Source organism: Hypanus sabinus, chromosome 8, assembly GCF_030144855.1.
Source record: "Hypanus sabinus isolate sHypSab1 chromosome 8, sHypSab1.hap1, whole genome shotgun sequence".
In the NCBI taxonomy this organism is placed as follows: domain Eukaryota; kingdom Metazoa; phylum Chordata; class Chondrichthyes; order Myliobatiformes; family Dasyatidae; genus Hypanus; species Hypanus sabinus.
In genome coordinates, this window is record NC_082713.1 from 109,290,625 (window position 1) to 109,312,192 (window position 21,568).

A 21,568-nucleotide genomic window follows, 5' to 3' on the forward strand; every position below is an offset into this window, starting at 1 on the left:
CAGCCAATCACAGTGGTCCCCAACCTTCAAACCGCGAAGCATGCAGGGATGCAGCGGTAGCCGGGACGCACCCAGTGCATCTTTAAGAAAAAAAGCCGAAATAAACAAGCTAATTAATTAGGTGCTGCCCGGCACGTAAATGTCGGCCCAGATCAGAGGCCGATTTCACTAAAGAAATCGCAATCGGCAATCACCTCTGATCTGGGCTGACATTTACGTGCCGGGCAGCACCTAATCAATTAGCTTGTTTATTTCGGCTTTTTCCTTAAAGATGCGCTGGGTGCGTCCCGGCTACCGCTGCATTCTTCGCGGCCCGGTATTGGTCCACGGTCCGGAGGTTGGGGACCACTGACCAATCAGAAAAAGTCCCCTTTATTCCCACCCTTTGCCACCTGCCAGTCAGCCAATCTTCTATCCATGCTGGTATCTTTCCTGTACCCTGGGCTCTTATCTTGTTTTGTAGCCTTGTGTGAGGGACCTTGTCAAAGGCTTTCTGAAACTCAAAATTAACACTATCCATTAATTCTCCTTTGTCTATCCTGCCTGTAATTTCTTCAAATAATTCACACAGGTTTTATCAGGTAAGATTTCCTCTGGAGGAAATCATGAACCAAGGTCACTGAAAGCATCGTCCTTAATAATGAACTGCAATGTCTTCCCAGCCACTGAAGTCATGCTTAGTGGCCGATAATTTCCTGTCTTTTGCCTTCTTCCCTGAATAAAATGGAATGATATTTGCAATTTTTCAGCCCTCAGAACTATTCCATCAAGGACGTATTCAAAAGGCATCTATTATTAAGGACTCTCAACACCTAAGAATTTCCCTCTTCTCATTACTACAATCGAGGAGGATGTGCAGGAGCCTGAAGGCACACTTTCAATTTTAGAAACAACTTCTTACCCTCTGTGATCGGATTTCTGAACGGACAATGAACCCATGAACACTACCTCACTATTTTTGTTCTCTTTTTGCACTACTTATTTTATTTTAAATCACATATTTCTTACTGTAATTTAGAGTATACTTATGTATTGGATTGTACTGTTGCCACAAAACAACAAATTTCACGACGTAATTCAGTGATAATAAACCTGATTCTGAATCTGGTTTAGAACTTCTTAAAGGTTGAGGTGAGATAAAGAGCTTAAGGGTTTATTGCCCAGCTAATGAAGGCATGGTTGATCACAGTAGAGCAGCTAAGTCTGGACTTGGTCAGGAAGCCAGGGTTGGAGGATTGTGGAGATCTTGGACAGCAGCGCAGCAGTTGGTGCAGCTGCCCCTCTGCTCAAAGGCCAAGGTTTAATCCTGATCTTGGCGCTGCCTGCGGTGGGTTTTCATGTTCTCGCTGTGACTCTGAGCGTTTGCCCATAGTGGTCTGGCTTCCTCCCACATCCCAAAGAAGCCCTGGTTTGTGTGTTAACTATCTGCTGTGAATTATCTCTGGAGTAGGTCGGTGTTGGGAAAATCAAGTTGGCCTAGATGGGTATGTTAGAGAAAAGTAGATTATAGCAGTGGTACTGGGACACAGAGGTTGTAATGCTATTGCAGTGCTAGCGACCAGGGTTTAATCCTGCCACCATCTGAAAAGAGTTTGGACGTGGGTTAATGTGGATAACCCACTGGATGTTTTATCATCCCCCGATGTATTAAATTCCCCAGGTGATGGAGGAACTCAGCAGGTCAGGCAGCATCAATGGAGGGAAATAAACAGTCGATGTTTTAGGTCAAGACTCTTCATCAGGGCTGGAAAGGAGGGTGTCACAGTTCAGAATAAGAAGGTTCAGGAGGGAGGGGAACAGAAGCTGGAGGTGATAGATGAGACCAGGTGAGGGGGGAAGATAGGTGGGTGGGTGGGGAGGGGGGATACATGGAAAAGAAAAAGTGCTGAAGAAGAACGAATCTAGTATGAGAGGACAATGGACCATGGAAGAAAGGGAAGGAGGAGAGAACATGATTTGTGATATATCTGTTGTCTAAAAAGTGCACGTGAGTGTGAAGAACACTAAATGGTCTCCTGCATGTATGTGATCCTGTCAAAGAAATTCTGAGAACAGTACATCTGCAACAAACAATCTGCTGCAGGAACTCAGCAGGTCAGGAGCATGGGGAGGAATTAGCAGTCAATGTTTCCGGCTAAGTCTCTTCATCAGCACTGGGAAGAAAAGGGGCAGAAGCCAGAAAAAGAAGGTGGGGAGAGGGAGGAGTATAAGATGGCAGGTGATAGGTGAGACCAAGTGAGGAGGTAGGTGGGTAGGTGGGGGAAGGGAGATGGTATAAGAAGCTGGGAGGTGATAAATGGAAAAGGTAAAGGGATGAAGATCTGCTGGGGACTGCCTGTAGAGACAATGTTTGAATTTTGATAATGTGTTAAGGAGGAATTTGACCGCACCTGATTGTTCTGGAAGTCGTAGTCCAAGGAAAACTGGAGTTTGCCCAATTTTTCCTCCTCCTTCTCTTCTTCTTTCACATCTGCTGTTAGTCCCGTCTCTGCATCATCATCTTCATCCTTCAGAGCCTGCACGTGGGAAAGACACAGTTCATTGGTCATTCCTTTAATACCAACTTACAGCTGGGCATTCTATCTCCAATTTGACCAAAAAGCCACTACAAGCAGCCAGTGATGACATGGTTAACGTTAACCGCGGGGCAGAGCAGGGCTTCAAACTTGAGATGGTTTTGAATCAGCCATTAGTTAAGGTCAAGTCCACAACCCCGCAGGCAAATGCTTTACATTTGCAAACTTGACCTAAAGCTGGGAGGTAAATGTCGAACCAGTGACAATATCTTGATATGAAGTTGGGACTATGACATGCTGTTAACAAGCAAGACCGTATCAATATATCAAAACTGAGTCCGGCATTACATGCGGTGAAGATAAGTAACATTATACATGTGCAAATTTGTTACTCCTCTAATCGAAACTACGGACCAAACAGATTCCATTTGAGAAAGTTCTCATTTTTAGGCTTATTTGTGCTTGGAGAGCAGGAATATTTCTCTAACCAAAACACATATTGATCCTAAACACTATTCAAGCTTAGAGTTCATGTTTTGGAACCAACTTGAGATTTTTAGATAATAGATGAGTTTCACTTGTCAACCATGTCTTGAATGTACACAGAGCATGTTTTACATCACAATAGAGTTTCCAGACACTAGTCTGAGGTTGTGGAATTTTATATCATAATTTATACATTATATTGCAAAAGGATAATCAGGCAATTTTGCTTATGTTTAGGGTGGGACATGGGGGCAGGAGAGGTGCTGGTGAATGGGACAGCGTGATGTTCCCTAACTTCATTTGGACCATCTCAGCTCTCACTTTGGAGCATGAAGGGCTATCCACCTTTTAGCTGGGGTGTAACACCGAGGCTCTCTCTACTCTGCCAGGTGGCCATAAAGGATCCCATGGCACTATTCCCAAGAAGGACAGGGCACAGAGGCAAGCTTGTCATCTGTGGCTGTGTAATACAATATTAGTTTAATAGAAAGCCTGACTTGGATTAAATTGTGAGAAATATTGGGCTCCACATTCAACAGACGATCTGCTGGTACTGGAGAGGATTGGAAGGATGTTTTTCTCAGTGTGGATGTGGTGGTGTGAGGGACCTGGTTCTATGCTCTGTAAGTCTTCAATCACCTACTTTCCCGTCAGGCGCTCACATCATCTGCTCGTCATACTGTCTAGCTCCAACCTTCAATATACTCAGAAAGAATCCACAACCCTCTACGTTAGGTTCATAAGAATGACCTCGGGAGTGAAAAGCTTGAAACTCGAGGAGTATTTGATGTCCCTGGGCTTGTACTCACTGGAGTTCAGAAGGACAGGGGTGGGGGGAGGTGAGAGGATCTCATTGAAACCTACCAGATACAGAGAGGATTGAATGGATGTGGAGAGGATGCTTCAATCAGTAGGAGGGTCTAGGACTTGAGGGTGCGGACTCAGAATAAAGGAACGTCCCTTTGAAACTGGGATGTGTAGGAATTTCTTCAGCCAGAGCGTTATGAATCTATGGAATTCATTGCCATGGAGGGCTGTGGAGATGAATTCATTGGGTGCACTTAAGCAGAGTTTGACAGATTCTTGATTGGTAAAGAGGATTAGAATTACGGGGAGAAGGCAGGAGACTGGGATTCAGAAAAACCACGATAACGTTGTGGTTAGCAGGACACTTCATAGTACAGACAACCGGGGTTCAATTCCCGCCACTGCCTGTAAGGAGTTTGCATGTTCTCCCTGTGACTGCATGGGTTTCCTCCGGGTGTTCTGGTTTCCTCCCACTGTCCAGAAATGTACCGGTTGATAGGTTAATTGGTCATTGTAAATTGTCCTGTGAGAAGGTTTGGAGGAAATCGGAGGATTGCTGGGTGGCATAGCTAGGAGGGCCAGAAGGACCTATTCTGCCCTGCATCTCAGTAAATAAAGAGTCAGCCATGATTGCATGACAAAGCAGACTTGATGGGCTGAGGCCCAAATTCTGATCCTATGTTTTATGGCCTTATGGTCTTAAAACTTATCTGGATATTTTTCTACAAGTACAAATGCCTGATAATTGGAAGTTCAGCCCCCAACACAGAACAGAAAGTAACTTTGGGGCTAATTTGTGAAGATGCTGCCAAGATCATAACAAGGTCATAGGAGCAGAACTAGGCCATTTGGCCTATCGAGTAGGACATGCCATTCAATCATGGCCGATTTATTTTCTCTCATTCTCTAGCCTTCTTAAGATTTGGGAAAATTTTAGCTTTAAGTGATGATTGGACAGATTGGGATTATTTTCTTGGGATATCAGGCAAGCGGAATTAGGAATAGACGAGATAAAGTAAATGGGAAAGAATTGTTTCCTGTTGATTTAGGATATCGAGTACAACCATTAGAGAGGAGGCGAGGACATTTTCCTCCAGGTGGATATATGTGGGTCTGGAGGGCACTGCCTGATGTGATGGGACACACACCCCTGCTCGTCATATTATATCATTTGACATTAACATTCAAATTTGATGTTAACATACTGAGATGAGGAAAAACTTCTACCGAGATGAGGAAAAACTTCTTCACACAGAGAGTGGTGAATCTGTGGAATTCTCTGCCACAGGAAACAGTTGAGGCCGGTTCATTGGCTGTATTTAAGAGGAAGTTAGATATGGCCCTTGTGGCTAAAGGGATCAGGGGGTATGGAGAGAAAGCAGGTACAGGGTTCTGAGTTGGATGATCAGCTATGATCATACTGAATGGTGGTGCAGGCTTGAAGGGCCGAATGGCCTATTCCTGCACCTATTTTCTATGTTTCTATTCATTTCAAATGGACAAGAATATAAAAGCAAGGGTGAAACATTGGTCAGGCTGCACACAGAGTATTGTGAATAGTTTTGGGCCCGTTATCTAAGAAAGGATGTGCTGGTGTCGGAGAGGGCCCAGAGGAGGTTCATGAGAATGACCCCAGGAATGAAAGGGTTAACATATGACGAGTGTTTGATGGCTGTCAGCTAGTACTCACAGGAGTTTAGAAGAATAGGGGGTAGGGGTGGGGGTGGATCTCAATGAAACCTATCAAAATCTGAGAGGCCTAGATAGAGTGGATGTGGGGATAATGTTTCCTATAGTGGGGGAGTCTAGGACCAGGGGGCACAGCCCCCCAGAATAGAGGGAAGTCCATTTAGAACAGAGATGAGGAGGAATTTCTTTAGCCAGAGGGTGGTGATCCCATGGAATTCATTGTCACAGATGGCTGCAGAGGAGAAGTCATTGGGTATATTTGAAGTGGAGGTTGATAGGTTCTTGATAGTCAGGGCATAAAAAGTTATGGGGAGAAGGTAGGAGAATGGGGTTCAGAGGGATAATAAATCAGCCATGATGGGAAGACAGAACAGATTTGATAGGCTGAATGTCCCAATTCTGCTCCTATGACTTACATCCAGACAGTATCTGAAGAGCAGGGACCTGCTCTGAACAACAACTAAACCTCTTGATTATGTCTGCATGCTTTTAAACATGGAGTCCTACAGCAAAGAAAAAGGCCTTGAGGTTCACTGAATCTGTGCTTGACCTTCGGCCATATATTCACACCAAATCTCATTTCATTCTCTCCTCATTCCCATCAAACCCCTCCAGATTCCACCACCCACCTGAACACTTGAGGCAATTTGTAGTGACAATTCATCTTCCAACCTTTGTGTCTTTGGTGTTGGAAGGCTGGAGTGAGTTTGATCATAAGACACAGCTCTGTTGCTACTGGCACAATATAAAATAGCCTCCTGCATTGGGAATGTTCTCTGATTCTGTGAACTTTGGGATCAAAAAAGAAAGTAAATGGACAATCAGTTAATGATTCTTGGCCAAAATGTGCTCAAGTGTACAACTGGAGGATTAGAAGTTCCAGCAAATCAAATGCAAATTTTGACAGGGTTTCACATTCATAATTTTTGCCTCAGAATTGACAGTGAGTTTTGAGTGAAAGGTCTATTGTTCTTCAAATCAAAGTCGGTTCAGCCTCAAAGGCTGTGAGAGGACTAAGCTATCTTACTGAAGGAAGCACACATCAGGGACGCAAGGCAGAGAGGTCTATGCAACCAAACAACAAGAGCAACCTACCCCAGCGGACAGTCCAGATATAGTCATGAGATACAACACAGAGGAAGAAGGGCAGAGAAGGAAGAAATACAAATTATAACAAACACGCACAAGCTCAAAAGGGAGAAATCTGGCAAATATCCGTCAAGGATCATAATAATAAAAACATTATAGAGCTGTCCAATTGTTATCACAAATTCTTCTCCAAGTACTTAGTAACTTTTCAGAGATGTCTGTAAGTAAGGTAAAATTAAAGAGCACAATTTACTGATTATAAATTATAATGCACTCAGTGGCCAATGCACTCAGTATCTAATAAAGTGGCCACAGAGTATATGTCTGTGATCTTCTGCTGCTGTAGCCCATCCACTTCAAGGTTTGATGTGTTGTGCGTTCAGGGATGCTCTTCTGCGCACCGCTGTTGTGTTGCATGGTTATTTGAGACGCTGTTGTTTTCCTGTCAGCTTGACCCAGTCTGGCCGTTCTCCTCCGACCTCTCGCATTAACAAGGCACTTTCACCCACAGAACTGCTGCTCATTGGGTGTTTCTGCTTTTCACACCATCCCCTGTAAACTGTAAAGACTTGTGTGTGAAAATTCCGGGAGATACTGAAACCATCCCGCCTGGCACCAGCAGTTTTTCCACAGTCAAAGTCACTTAGATCACATTTCTTCCCCATTCCAGTGTCCAGTCTGAACAACAAATGTATGTCTTGCATGCTTTTCTGCATTGAGTTGCTGCGCATGTTTGGCTGATTAGATATTTGCATTAACGAGCAGGTTTACAGGTGTGCCTAATAAAGTGTACGTTAAAATATGATTATTTTGACTGTCATTGGAGGCTTAAGATTTCTATTCATACTCTGTCCCAGGTTTGATGATATCACAGATAGACACAGAGTTGTAGAGCCATAGAAAAGTACAGCACAGAAATAGGCCCTTTGGCCCAACTAGTTTGTACCAAACCATTTAAATTGCCTAATCCCATCAACCTGCACCCAACTATAGTCCTCTATACCCCTGCCATCATGTACCTATCCAGACTTCTCTTAAGCATTGAAATTAAGCTCACATGGACCACCTGCCCTGGCAGCTCATTTTACATTCTCAGGACCCTTTGAGTGAAGAAGTTTCCCTTCATGTTTCCCTTAAACTTTTCACCTTTCACCCTTAACCCATGACCTCTAGTTGTAGTCCCACCCAACCTAAGTGGAGAAAGCCTGCTTACATTTACCCTATTTACAGCCCTCATAATTTGTACACCTGTATCAAATCTCCCCTCAATCTTCTATGTTAAGAATAAAGTCTTAACTTATTCAATCTTTCTTAATAATTCAGGTCGTCTATACCTGGCAACATCCTTGTAAAATTTTTTTGTACTCTTTCAATCTTATTTCCATCTTTCCTGTAGGTGGGTGACCAAAACTGCACACAGTACTCCAAATTGGGCCTCACCAACTTCTTATACAACTTCAACGTTACATCCCATCTCCTGCACTCAATACATTGATCTATGAAGGCCAATGTGCCAAAAACTTTCTTTACAACCCTATCTAGCTGTGATGCCACTTTCAATGAATTATGGACCTGTAGTCCCAGATCCCTTTGTTCTACCACAGTCCCCAGTGCGCCACCGTTCACTATGTGAGACCTACCTTGGTTGGTCTACCAAAGTGCAACACCATGTATTTGTCTGCATTAAGTTCCATCTGCCATTTTTCCAGCCTACTTTGCCAGCTGGTCCAGATCCTGCTGCAAGCTCTGACAGTCTTCCTCACTGTCCACTACATCTGCTCTCTCCACAAATTTGTTGGTCCAGTTAACCACATTATCATCCAGGTCACTGATATAGATGGCAAACAACAATGACTCAGTGTCAATCCCCCTGGCACTCCACTAGTCACAGGCCTCTGGTCAGAAAGTCAACCATCTGCTACCACTCTCTGGTTTCTCCCACAAAGCCAACGTCTAATCCAGTTTACTACCTCATCTGGAATGCTGAGCGACTGAACCTTCCTGATTAACCTCCCATGCGGAATCTTGTCAAATGCATTGCTAAAATCTATGCAGACAACATTCACTGCCTTGCCTTCATCAACATTCTTGGTAATTTCTTTGAAAAACAGTATAAGATTGGCTAGACACAATCTACCATACACAAAGCCATGCTGACTATCCCTAATCAGTCCCTGTCTATCCAAATACTCATAGCCAGTCCCTTAGAATACCTTCCAATAACTTTCCCACCACTGATGCCAGGGTCACTGACCTATAATTTCCTGGTTTATTTTTAGAGCCTCTCTTAAACAGTGGAACAACATGAGCTATCCTCCAGTCCTCCGGTACCTCACCGGTCACTAAGGATGATTTAAGTATCTCTGCACTTGCCTTCCGCAGGGTCCAAGGGAACACCTTATTAGGCTGTGGGGATTTATCCATCCTGATCTGCCTCAGGACAGCAATGCCTTCTCCTCTATAAGCTCGGTTGTCTCCAAAACCTCGCTTCTATAGACTCTGTGTCTGACTCCTGGGTAAATACAGATGCAAAAATCCATTTAAGATCTCCCCCATCTCTTTTGGCTCCACACATAGATTTACCATTCTGATCAATCAGAGGACCAACTTTGTGTCTTGCAGTCCTTTTGCTCTTAACAGGTCTGCAAAATCCCTTAGGATTCTCCTTCACTTTGTCTGCTAGGCATCCTCATGCCCTGTTTTGGCCTTCTTGATTTCTTTCTTAAGTGTTCTCTTTCATTTCTTATACTCTGTAAGTACTTCACTTGTTCCTACCTGCCTATACCTGCTGTGTGTCTCCTTTTTGTTCTTAACCAGGGCCTCAAAACCTCTTGAAAACCAGGGTTCCCTAAACAAGTTTTCTCTACCTTTTATTCTGACAGGCACACACAAGCTTGGTACTCTCAAAATTTGAATGCCTTCCACTTACCAAGTGCATCTTTGCCAGAAAACAGCCTTTCCCAATCCATACTAGCTGTATCCTCCCTGATACCATCAGAATTGGCTTTTCTCCAATTGAGAATCTCAACCCGTGGACCAGACCTCTTTTCCCATATTTATTTTGAAACTAATGGCATTGTGATCACTAGATGCAAAGTATTCCCCTACACAAACTTCTGTCACCTGCCCTGCCTTATTACTTGATAGGAGATCAAGTATCACACACTCTCTCGTTGGGACTTCTATGTACTGATGAAGGAAACACTCCTGAACACATTTGACAAATTCTATCCATCTAGTCCTTTTACAGTATGGGAGTCCCAGTCAATATGTGGAAGGTTACAATCACCTACAGTACTATCACAACCTTATGATTCTTGCAACAATCTGTGATCTCGCTACAAAATGCCATTAATGTGGTCACAACTTTCTCATTCCTCAGTTCCACCCATAAAGCCTCACTAGACGAGTGTGTCCTGACTGAGCACTGCCATAACATTTTGCTTGACTAGTAATGCCACCACTCCCTCTTTAATCCCTCCCACTCTGTCGCATCTGAAGCAACAGTACTCTGGAATATTGAGCTGCCAGTCCTGCTCTTCCCGCAACTAAGTCTCACTAGGCTACAGATCATAATTCTATATGTTGATCCATGCCCTGACCTTATCTGACTTTCCTACAATACTCATTGCATTGAAATTAACACAGCTCTGAACATTAGTTGCACCATGCTCAACCTTTTGATTCCTGACTATGTCTGAGGTCTTAACAACTTCTCCACTATCTGTTCTGGCATTCTGGTTCCCATCCCCTTGCAATTCTAGTTTAAATCTCTCTGTACAGCAATAGAAAACCTTCATGCTAAGATGTTAGTTCCCCCTCCAGACCAGGTGAAAACCAGCTCTATTTTATAGGTCCCACCTCCTCTGGAAGACAGGCCCTATGATTCAAAATGTTGATACCCTCCCTCGTACACCAATGCCTTGGCCACGTGTTACACTGTTTGATTTTCCTATTTCTGGCCTCACTGGCACATGGCACAAGATGCAATCCTGCCATCACAACCTTGGAGGGCCTGTCCTTCAATTTAGCACCTAACTCCCTGACCTCCCTTTGCAGTACCTCATCACTCTTCCTACCCATGTCATTGGTACCTACATGGAGCACAGGCTGCTCACTCTTCCACTTAAGAAGGCCAAGGACTCGATCTGAGATGCATTGGACCCTGGCAACCATCCAGGAATCTCGTTCTTGTCCACAGAACCTCCTTTCTGCTCCCCTAACTAATGAATCCCCTATCACCACAGCTTGCCTCTTCTCCCCCTTCTCTTCTGAGTCACAGAGTCAAATGCAGTGCCAGAGACCCGACCGCTGTGACTTTCCTCTGCTAGATCATCCCCTCAGCCATCCCAAGTATCCATAGTGATATACCTGTTGTTGAGGGGGATGGCCACAGGGGTACTCTACACTGGCTCCCTAACCCCTTTCCCTTCCTGACTATCACCCCGTTTCCTGTGTCCTGCACCTTGGATGTAACTACCTCTGTATATGTCCCACCTATCAACCCTCAGCCTCCCGACTGATTCGGAGTTGATCCAGTTCCAGCTCCAACTCCTTAAGCTGCAGCCAGATCAATTTCTCTCAGGTGTAGTGGTCAGGGACACTGGAGGTCTCCCTGCCTTTCCACATTCAGCAAGAGTATTCAACTATCCTGCCAGGCAAGTATAATGAAGGAAAACGATAAATAAACTGGAGGGGGGTGGGAGATCTACAGACAGATTTTCACCTTTTCTCACTTAACCCTCTTATTGCTGAAGTCTTGAAGAGCTAAAGCCTCAAATAACCACTCTAACACTGTCCGTTCTAACTATGGCCGCTGCACTTGCCCCGCCTTATTTTAATTTGTTTTTGCTGCTCAAAAACACCAGACTGTGCGAGTCAATCAATTGGTGAACCTAGTGAACTGTATTTCCTCGCTTTGGATCTCTCATTGGCCACTGTTCAAGCAACCTGGCTCATTTTCCATTATTGGCTTCAACGGTTCTGCAGAATAACTGGGAAAACAAGATTTCATCCACATACAGATCGGTGAAGAGAAAATCTGGGGATCTTTCACCATTTTCATCAAGAATGATTTATTTTGTACTCATGAAAGCGAGAGTCATATAACGTCGGGCATTTCCGTTAACCTCATCTCCTGTCAGTGCAAGCTTTGCCCACACCTTCAGCTCCCAGGTTGAGAACCTCAGCATTATTAGCCTCAGACATGTCTCAGAATCAGAAGCAACTCGCTGACAACTGCATCGCTATCGTGGTTGCCATCACATAGCGTTGTGCAGCGGACTCAGACAGGGTTTGCGTGATACAGTAAAACTCTTATAATCTGATAACACTTAGCATGTTGGTGAACCTAAATGAGCAGATATTCTAGACTAATGGATGCCACTCCTATTATTTATATTTAAGTATTTTACATGTTACTTTGGTATAATAAATCTTCCAATGAGCTCACTGAGTTTGAAGAGCGTGGGATATGTGCAACACCTTCTTCAGTAACACATGAACATTGACCTCTCTAACTTCCAGTAATTTCTCCCCTTCTACCTCCCTTCTTTTTCAATTCCCCATTCTGGCTTCCCTCTTACTCCTCACCCGCCCGTCCCATTTCCTTCCCTTTCTCCCATGGTCCACTCTCCCCTCCTATCAGGTTCCTTCTTCTTTAGCCCTTTACCTCTTCAACCAGTCACCTCTCAGCTTCTTACTTCACCCCTCCCCCACCTTCCCCCTCACCTATCACCTGGCAGCTTTTACTCCTCCTCCCTCCACCTTCTTATTCTGGCTTCCTCACCTTTCCTCTCCAGTCCTGATGAAGGGTCTTGGCCTGAAATGTTGGCTGTTTATTCTCCTCCATAGCTGCTGCCTGACCCGCTGAGTTCCTCCGGCATTTTGTGTGTGTTGCACCTTCGTTAGTCACCTTCAGCGTCACTTCTCTTCAGTAGAGATGGCATTGAGTACAGGAGATGGGATTATGTTGCAGTTGAGTAAGTCATTAATGAGGTCACCACTTTGATCACTTTCTTGTTGGAAAGATGTGGTTAAACTGGAAAGATTGATTTACAAGGACTCACGGACCTGAGTTATAGAGAGATCGGCCAGGTTAGGTCTTTATTCCTTAGAGTGTAGGAGATAGAGGGGTGATCTTACAGAGGTGTATAAGATCATTGGGTGAATGAGCACAGTCTTTCCCAGGGAAAGGGAGTCTAAAACTAGAGGGCATAGTTTAAGGTGGGAGGGGAAAGGTTTGAAAGGAACCTGAAGGGCAACTTCTGCATCCAGAGAGTGGTCAGTTTGGAATGAGCTGCCAGGGGAAGTGGTTCGGACTGGTACAATAACAACATTTCTAACACATTTGGTCAGGTACATGGAAATGAAAAGTTTAGAGGGATATGGGCCAAATGCAGGGAAATAAGACCAGATTAAATGGGTACCTTGGTTGACATGGATGAGTTGGGCTAAAAGGCTCATTTCTATGTGGCATAATTCTGTAAAACTACGCATGGACAGTTCTAAACCCAGATGCAAAAGGAGGATTGGGCATGGGGATTGCAACCCCATCCCGTAAAAACCCAGTGCTACAGAAACGCCAAAAACCTCACCCCTAGGAGAGGAAGGATAATTGCCTAGAGCTGACACCAAAAGGATGGGCTACACCTGTGGACAATTTGAAAGACTGGCCCAAGACAGAGGACTTAACGAGCTATTTTTGGTGGGTGATGGCCTCAGTAGGGGTGAAGGGCTTAACTATATGGGAATATTGTCTTCGGTTCTGGTGACCTCATTATAGAAAGGATGTAGAAGTTTTAGAGAGGGTACAGAGGAGATTTACCAGGATGCTGCCTGGATCAGAGAGGGTGCAGTGGAGATTTACCAGGATGCTGCCTGGATTAGAGAGGGTGCAGAGGAGATTTACCAGGATGCTGCCTGGATCAGAGAGGGTGCAGAGGAGATTTACCAGGATGCTGCCTGGATTAGAGAGGGTGCAGAGGAGATTGACCAGGATGCTGCCTGGATTAGAGAGGGTGCAGAGGAGATTGACCAGGATGCTGCCTGGATTAGAGAGGGTGCAGAGGAGATTCACCAGGATGCTGCCTGGATTAGAGAGGGTGCAGAGGAGATTGACCAGGATGCTGCCTGGATTAGAGAGGGTGCAGAGGAGATTGACCAGGATGCTGCCTGGATTAGAGAGGGTGCAGAGGAGATTCACCAGGATGCTGCCTGGATTAGAGAGGGTGCAGAGGAGATTGACCAGGATGCTGCCTGGATTAGAGAGGGTGCAGAGGAGATTCACCAGGATGCTGCCTGGATCAGAGAGGGTGCAGAGGAGATTTACCAGGATGCTGTCTGGATTAGAGAGGGTGCAGAGGAGATTCACCAGGATGCTGCCTGGATCAGAGAGGATGTCTTATGAGGATAGGTTGAGCGATCTAGGGTATTTCTCCTTGGAGTGAAGGAAGATAAGAGATGACATCTACGGGACTAACCAAAGGTGTTAGTCTTTTTTACTATCGCAAGACACTGCTGGATGTTAAGAAATCCAAGTACTGCAGGTTTACCCCAACAGCGAGTTGCTTGTTGGCAGGGGAGCTGGGCTTGATGAGGACTACGTTACTCCCTGCTATAGAGGGGCATCAGAGTCGGTGCACGAAGGTGGTGTGAAGTCTAATAATGAGTGATTCTCCTAGTTATTTTTCTTGAGATCGCAAGACCTGTTGGCCATTGGTAATGTGGAATGCTGCAAGTCCAGTCCATTGGTTTATTGGTAGGGCCGACAGCAGGGGAATTGTGTGTCCTGTGTTGTAGTGCAGACCAGGCCTCATGCCACAGTGTTGGAGCCATCCAGGAGAGGTGACTCTGGAGGTGGTGTAGTGTGATGTCTATGTCTTCCAATGTTCACTCTCTGCAAGACAATCTGGATTGTATTCATCTGCAGTCTGCTGTGGACTTGTTCATGCAGAGAACATCCATGGCCTCAGTGACTTGGGCTATGTTATATATATTTTATGTGATGTATGTTTACTGCTATTTATACGTGCCTTGAGCTGTGTATGACTGTTGGTAATGTGTTTTGGTAAAACCACCCCAACCATTGAGCACACCTACATGAAGCATTGCCGTAGAAAAGCAGAATCCATTCATCGAAGATCCTCACCACCCAGGCCATGCTCTTTCTCACTGCTGCCATCTGGTGGAAGGTGCAGGAGACTCAGGACTCACACCACCAGGTTCAAGGAAAGTTACTACCTCATAACCACCAGGTTCTTGAACAAAAGGGGATAACTACACTCATTTAAGAATTCAGTTATATTATTATTTCATGGTCATTATTTATTGCTATTATTTATACCTGCATTTGCACACTTTGCTTAGAGTTAACAGCTCCTGATGTTTACAGTTACTGTTCTATAGATTTGCTGAGAATGCTCGCAGAACAAGAATCTCAGGGTTGGTTGTATGTGGTGACATGTATGTACTCTGATAACAGATTTTTAATTTGAACTTTGAACTGTTTGGGAATCCATGTATGGTTGAATTGTAATTAAACTTGAATTTGAACTTGATAGAGGTGTGCAAGATGATAAGAAACATAGATAAAGTGGACAGCCAGGGTGGAAATGGCTAATACAAGGGACATAATTTTAAGATGTTTGGAGGAAAGTATTGGGGGATGTCAGAGATAGGTTCTTTACACAGAGGAATGTATTGCCAAGGGTGGTGATAGAGGCAGATACATTGTGGACATTTTAAGAAATTCTTAGATAGGGACATGGATACGTGGGGATTTCTGCTGTTGTTGCTTGTTCTGTTATGTTGTGCTTTGTGTTGTTCTGCCGATCATAGTGTACACGTTACGTTGTTAATACACTTGCGGGCTGCACCCAGCGCACCCCGAGGTCGTGGTGGTTGTTAATAGACTTGCGGGCTGCACCCAGCGCACCCCGAGGTCATGGTGGTTGTTAATACACTTGCGGGCTGCACCCAGCGCACCCCGAGGTCATGGTGGTTGTTAATACATTTGCGGGCTGCACCCAGCGCACCCCGAGGTCGTGGTGGTTGTTAATACACTTGCGGGCTGCACCCAGCGCACCCCGAGGTCGTGGTGGTTGTTAATACACTTGCGGGCTGCACCCAGCGCACCCCGAGGTCGTGGTGGTTGTTAATACACTTGCGGGCTGCACCCAGCGCACCCCGAGGTCGTGGTGGTTGTTAATACACTTGCGGGCTGCACCCAGCGCACCCCGAGGTCGTGGTGGTTGTTAATACACTTGCGGGCTGCACCCAGCGCACCCCGAGGTCGTGGTGGTTGTTAATACACTTGCGGGCTGCACCCAGCGCACCCCGAGGTCGTGGTGGTTGTTAATACACTTGCGGGCTGCACCCAGCGCACCCCGAGGTCGTGGTGGTTGTTAATACACTTGCGGGCTGCACCCAGCGCACCCCGAGGTCGTGGTGGTTGTTAATACACTTGCGGGCTGCACCCAGCGCACCCCGAGGTCGTGGTGGTTGTTAATACACTTGCGGGCTGCACCCAGCACACCCCGAGGTCGTGGTGGTTGTTAATGCAACCGACACATTCCACTGCATGTTTTGATGTACATGTGATAAATAAATCTGAATCTGAAACTGGATGATAGAAACATGGACAGCTTTGTGGTAGGGAAGGGTTAGATTGATCTTACATGTCGGCATGACATCATGGGCCGATCGGCCTGTAGTGTGTTGTATTGTTCTATCTATATGCTCTATGTCCGATGGTCACATGAATGTTATAGGGTGGCTTGGGCTTGTTAGGCTGAAGGGCCCTGTTACCCTCTGTGCCTCTAAATAAGTAAATAAAGGGCAGCTCCATACTTCTAAACTTAACGGAAGAAAGTTCTAATTCTTTAGTCGCTTGTGTTAGGATAAAACTCTCATCCCAGGATTCAGCCAAGTGATTCTCAGCTTAAGTTGCATGATCTCACAATTGAATGTGTCACTATTGGCATCAACTAAAGACAATTAACGATTCTAATTAAATATAGAGTCATAGAACATTATTGCACAGAAACAGGTAATTTGGATCATCCAGTCCATGTCAAGAATTATTCTGTCTTGTCCCATCAACCCATGTCTAGATCATAGCCCTCCATGTACCCGTTTGAACTGCGCTTCAATTTTGAAATCGGACCCACATCCACCACACCCGCTGGCAGTTCATTCCACACTCTGACCACCCTTAAATAGTTTACCTTTCATCCTTAACCTGGAACATCTAGTTCTAGCTCACGCAATCTCAGTAGAAAAGACCTGATTGTACTTCCCTAATCTATACCCTGTATAACTCACATAACTTTGTACACATATGTTCAAAAAGATATCAAGGTCTGCAGTTTAACAATCACAGGGTAAACAATCCTCTAAGACAAGCAGTTCCTGGGATTGGTTGCACATTACCTGGTCTTTGCCAGACTTCCCCATCTCCTTCACATCTTTCATGGTCATGGCATTCTTCCCTCCCTTCTCTTTTCCCTTCTTCTTGTTCTTCTTCTTCAACAGACATTTCTTGCAGACGCAGAAGCAGCAAGTGAGGACCAGTAACACGGCGACAATGGCAATAGCAACCAGTGCCCAGGGAGGTACTGCAATGAAATGCCCACAGGATCACACCCCACGTCAGAAGGGACAGCACTAGCCTTCTTGTTGGAACAACAGATTAAGAGTTAACATTGCATAGTTATAGAGTCACACAGCATGGAAAAAAGTCTTTCAACCCACCAAATATAAACTGACCATTATATTTTAATATATATCATGGCATGTTAGCATACTGGTTAGCACAATCATTTTAGGGAATCAGTGATCACCTGTTGGGGTTCTATTCCTGCTGCTGTCTGTAGGGAACTTGTACATTCTCCCTGTGATCACATGGGTTTCCTCCAGGTGAACATAGAACATTGAACAATACAGTATGGTACAGAGCAACACACACAAAACGCTGGAGGAACTCAGCAGGTCGGTAGCATCTATGGAAATGAACAAACAGTTGACGTTTCGGACTAAGACCCTTTTTCAGGACTGGAAAGAAAGGGAAAGATGCCAGAGCAAAAAGGTGGTGGGGAGGGGTAGGGTGGAAGAAACATAGAAAATCTACAGCACAATACAGGCCCCTTGGCCCACAAAGCTGTGCCGAACATGTCCCTACCTTAGAAATTACCTAGGGTTATCCATAACCCTCTATTTTTCTGAGCTCCATATACCTGTCCAGGAGTCTCTTAAAAGACCCTATTGTATTCGCCTCCACCACCATTGCCGGCAGCCCATTCCACGCACTCACCACACCCTACGTAAAAAACTTCCCCCTGCAATCTCCTCTGTACCTACTCCCCAGCACCTTAAACCTGTGCCCTCTCGTGCTAGCCACTTCAGCCCTGGGAAAAAGCCTCTGACCATCCACATGATCAATGCCTCTCATCATTTTATACACCTCTATCAGGTCACCTCTCATCCTTCGTCGCTCCAAGGAGAAAAGGCCGAGTTCACTCAACCTGTTCTCATAAGGCATGCTCCCCAATCCAGGCAACATCCTTGTAAATCTCCTCTGCACCATTTCTATGGTTTCCACATCCTTCCTGTAGTGAGACGAACAGAACTGAGCACAGTACTCCACGTGGGGTCTGACCAGGGTCCTATATAGCTGAAACATTAGCTCTCAGCTCCTAAACTCAATCCTACGATTGATGAAGGCTAATGCTCGGTATGCCTTCTTAACCAGACAGTCAACCTGCGTAGTACCTTTGAGTGTCCTATGGACTCAGACCCCAAGATCCCTCTGATCCTCCACACTGTCAAAAGGGATAACTAGAAGGTGATAGGCGAAGCCAGGTGTGTGGGAAAGGAAGGAATGTGATTGGAAAGAAAGGCTGGAGAGGAAAGAATCTGATAGGAGAGGACAGGGGACCATAAGAGAATGGGAAGGAGGAGGGGCACCAGAGGAGGGAGGTGAATGGGGAGAAGAAAAGGGGAGGGGGAGGGCAATTTTTCTACTGGAAGGAGTAATTGATATTCACGCCATCAGGTTGGAGACTACCCAGACGGAATACAAGGAGTTGCTCTTTCACCTTGAGGGTGGCCTCTTTGTGGCACAAGCGGATACCACGGGTAGACGGGAAGGGGAATGGAATTAAAACACTGGGTCACTGGGAAGTTCTGCTTTTGCTGGATGGAACGGAGATGCTCAACGAGTGCTCGGAGTTGCTCCCCAATTTACGACGGGTCTCACCAGTGTAGAGGAAGCAGCACCAGATACAATGGATATAGACGTCAGCAGATTCACAGGTGAAGTGTCGCCTCACCTGGAAGGACTGTGTGGGGCCTTCGATGGAGGTGAGGGAGGAGATGAATGGACAGGTGTAGCCCTTTGGCTGCTTGCAGGGGGTAAGTCCTACCCCAGGTCTTCAGGATCCATGCATTTCTGGTGGACATTGTGTTGGATCGCGGCCCTCAATTCATGTCACAGTTTTGGAGGGCATTCTGTACACTGCTTGGGGCAATAGTGAGTCTTTCCTCTGGGTTTCACCTGCAGTCCAATGGCCAGACAGAGTGAGTGGACCAGGATAGGGGATGCCTGGCCTCTGAAAGACCAGATGAGTGGTGTGGCCATTTGATGTGGGAAGAGATCACCCACAACACTTTACAGCATTCGATGTGTGGGATGTCTCTGTTCAAAGGTCAGTTTGGGTATTCTCTGCCACTCTTCCCTGAGCAGGAGGCTGAGATTGAAGTTCCTGTGGCTGAAGATCTTGTCCTAGGCTGCAATGAGAAATGGACTAGGACAAAGCAGATTTTGTTGGCCTCTGCCTGGAAAGCTGAAATAAAGGTTAACTGCAAGAGAAGACAAGCACCAGCCTGGACAATGATCTGGCTGCCTACTCAGGATTTATCACCCCAGGTGGAGTCGAAGAAATTGGCGTCAAAGTTCATTGGACCTTTCAAGGCTCAAAAGAAAGTAACCCTGGCGGCTTACACCTTGCAGCTCCCCAGGACCATCGAGATCAGTCCCACTTCCCACATTTCCAAATTAAACCCTGTGAACACCAGTCCTTCAGTCCCACAACTACCCAGGTTTGTCAATGGGAAACAGGTTTTCACTGTCAAAAGAGTGCTAGATTGGGGTGTTCAGTAGTTACTTGTGGACTGGGAAGGATTCAGACCCAAGGAACAGTGCTGGGTTCTGGAAAGGGACGTCTTGGATCTTGAGCTCATCTATGACTACCATCATTGTCTCTATGAGCAACCAGGGCCATCAGGAGTCGGCCGTAGGGGAGGGAGTCCTGTTACGACATGCACCCAACTGTGCCAGCCTCTGGGGTTTAGATGCTCTAACTCTCCTGAATACGGATAACTGGCATGGCCCCCTTTGAAGATTCAGGCCCATCCTGCTAACTGGCAGCCATGTTTTGGCACCAAGATTTTAATATTTAAAGGGTATTTGAACAGGTTCGGTGCTCAATCATCAGCTTGACTTGGATTATTGTCTAGTATCTAGTTTAGTACCCTGTTCTCGTTTCAGTCTCAAATTGTGTCTTGATTCTTGGATACTCCAGTACTTGGATCCTGATCATCCTCACCTAGGTCTCTTGTCACAGATTAATCTTAGAGTAGTTTAAAAGGTTGGCACAACGTCATTGGCTGGAGTGCCTGTACTGTTCTGTAGTGGTCTATGTTCTATTTTTTAAATAACTTACCTTCTTTTTTATTTCCTAATTTAAGACAATTCCTCAATGCACTGCAATCACAGTTCTGCTGTTGAATTCCCTGAGGGTTAGCTTGGATTAGCATGTGGAAGCTTTAGAGAGGATGCAGAGGAGATTTACCAAATTGCTGCCTGGATTAGAGACAATGTTTTATGAAGATAGGCTGAGCAAGCTGTGGCATTTCTCTGTGGTGTGAAGATGAAAGCCTGAACGCAGATCAGATGTCCAGAAGTCAAAGCTAGATTATCAAAGCCCAGAGACAAGTGACTAGAGGCCTGTCTTGGAGTTGGACAACTGTCCGTGTGTGTGGTGTTGGGAGGTAAGAGGCTTGTTTTGCTGTTGTTGAACTGTGTTGTTATTGCTGGACATAGTGGTAATCGTAAGGAAAAGAGCAGAAATAGCTGGCTGTATCGGAAAGATAGACACGATTGACTACACAACAGATAGCTGGATTTTGTATTCTGAGCTAATGCAACAGTATCTTGAAGCAAATGAAATAGCCAATGAGAAATGAGTACCAATTTTACTGAGTGCATTGGGTTTAAAGGCATAAAGTTTGCTTTGAAGTTTAACTGCTCCAACCAAACCAGCAGATATAACCTTTGCTGAAAGCAATGTAGGAACATTTAGAATGGAAACTATTGTTGACTGCAGAAAGCTGTAGATTTTATAAGTGGTATCAAAAAGAAGGGGAGTCCATTTAGTGTACAGGGCTGAACTGGAGAAGTTGTCAGAGCATTGTCAATTCAGGAATGAGATTAAAGATGTACTGAGGGATCGTTTAAGTTTGTGGAATCTTACAAGGATACATTCAAAAGTTGCAACTAAGTGAAGCACAACTCACATTTAAAAGAGCAGTTGAAATCTCTGTTTCAATGGAAACTACGGACAGAGGCGCAATTGAGTTGAAGTCAGGAATGAAAGTGAGTGTGAACAAAATTGCAGCATGTAAACAGAAACCAGCCTGGCTGAACAATTTGTGTTATCGTTGTGGCAGGAGCTCACATTCACCTAACAAATACAGATTTAAAGGTGAAACTTGCAGAAAATACAACAGAGTAGGACACATACAAAGAGCATTTCAGACAGACAAAAATAAATAGACTGTACAGTTTCAAGAAGAGCACTAATCTGCATGCTGTTGATGAAAAAATCTGGTAATGATGAGAGTGACACAGAACAGTGTAGCCCAAAGATTTACTGTGTGAAAATTAACAATAGACAAGCAATATGGCTTACATCAGAAGTGAA

The 21,568-nt window shown here is 45.1% G+C and overlaps 1 protein-coding gene across 3 annotated transcripts in view; it reads right to left on the minus strand.

Annotated features, from left to right (window-relative positions):
* The window catches only part of syt1a (synaptotagmin Ia), a 750,347-nt gene that overhangs the window by 35,362 nt on the left and 693,417 nt on the right, over positions 1 to 21,568 (minus strand). For all 3 annotated transcript variants that reach the window (XM_059977571.1, XM_059977570.1, XM_059977569.1), the window contains 2 exons: positions 17,019 to 17,203; positions 2,391 to 2,516 (listed from right to left, as the gene is read on the minus strand). In XM_059977571.1, coding sequence (XP_059833554.1) covers positions 2,391 to 2,516; positions 17,019 to 17,203 — 311 coding nt within the window. The remainder of the gene's footprint in view (positions 1 to 2,390; positions 2,517 to 17,018; positions 17,204 to 21,568) is intronic.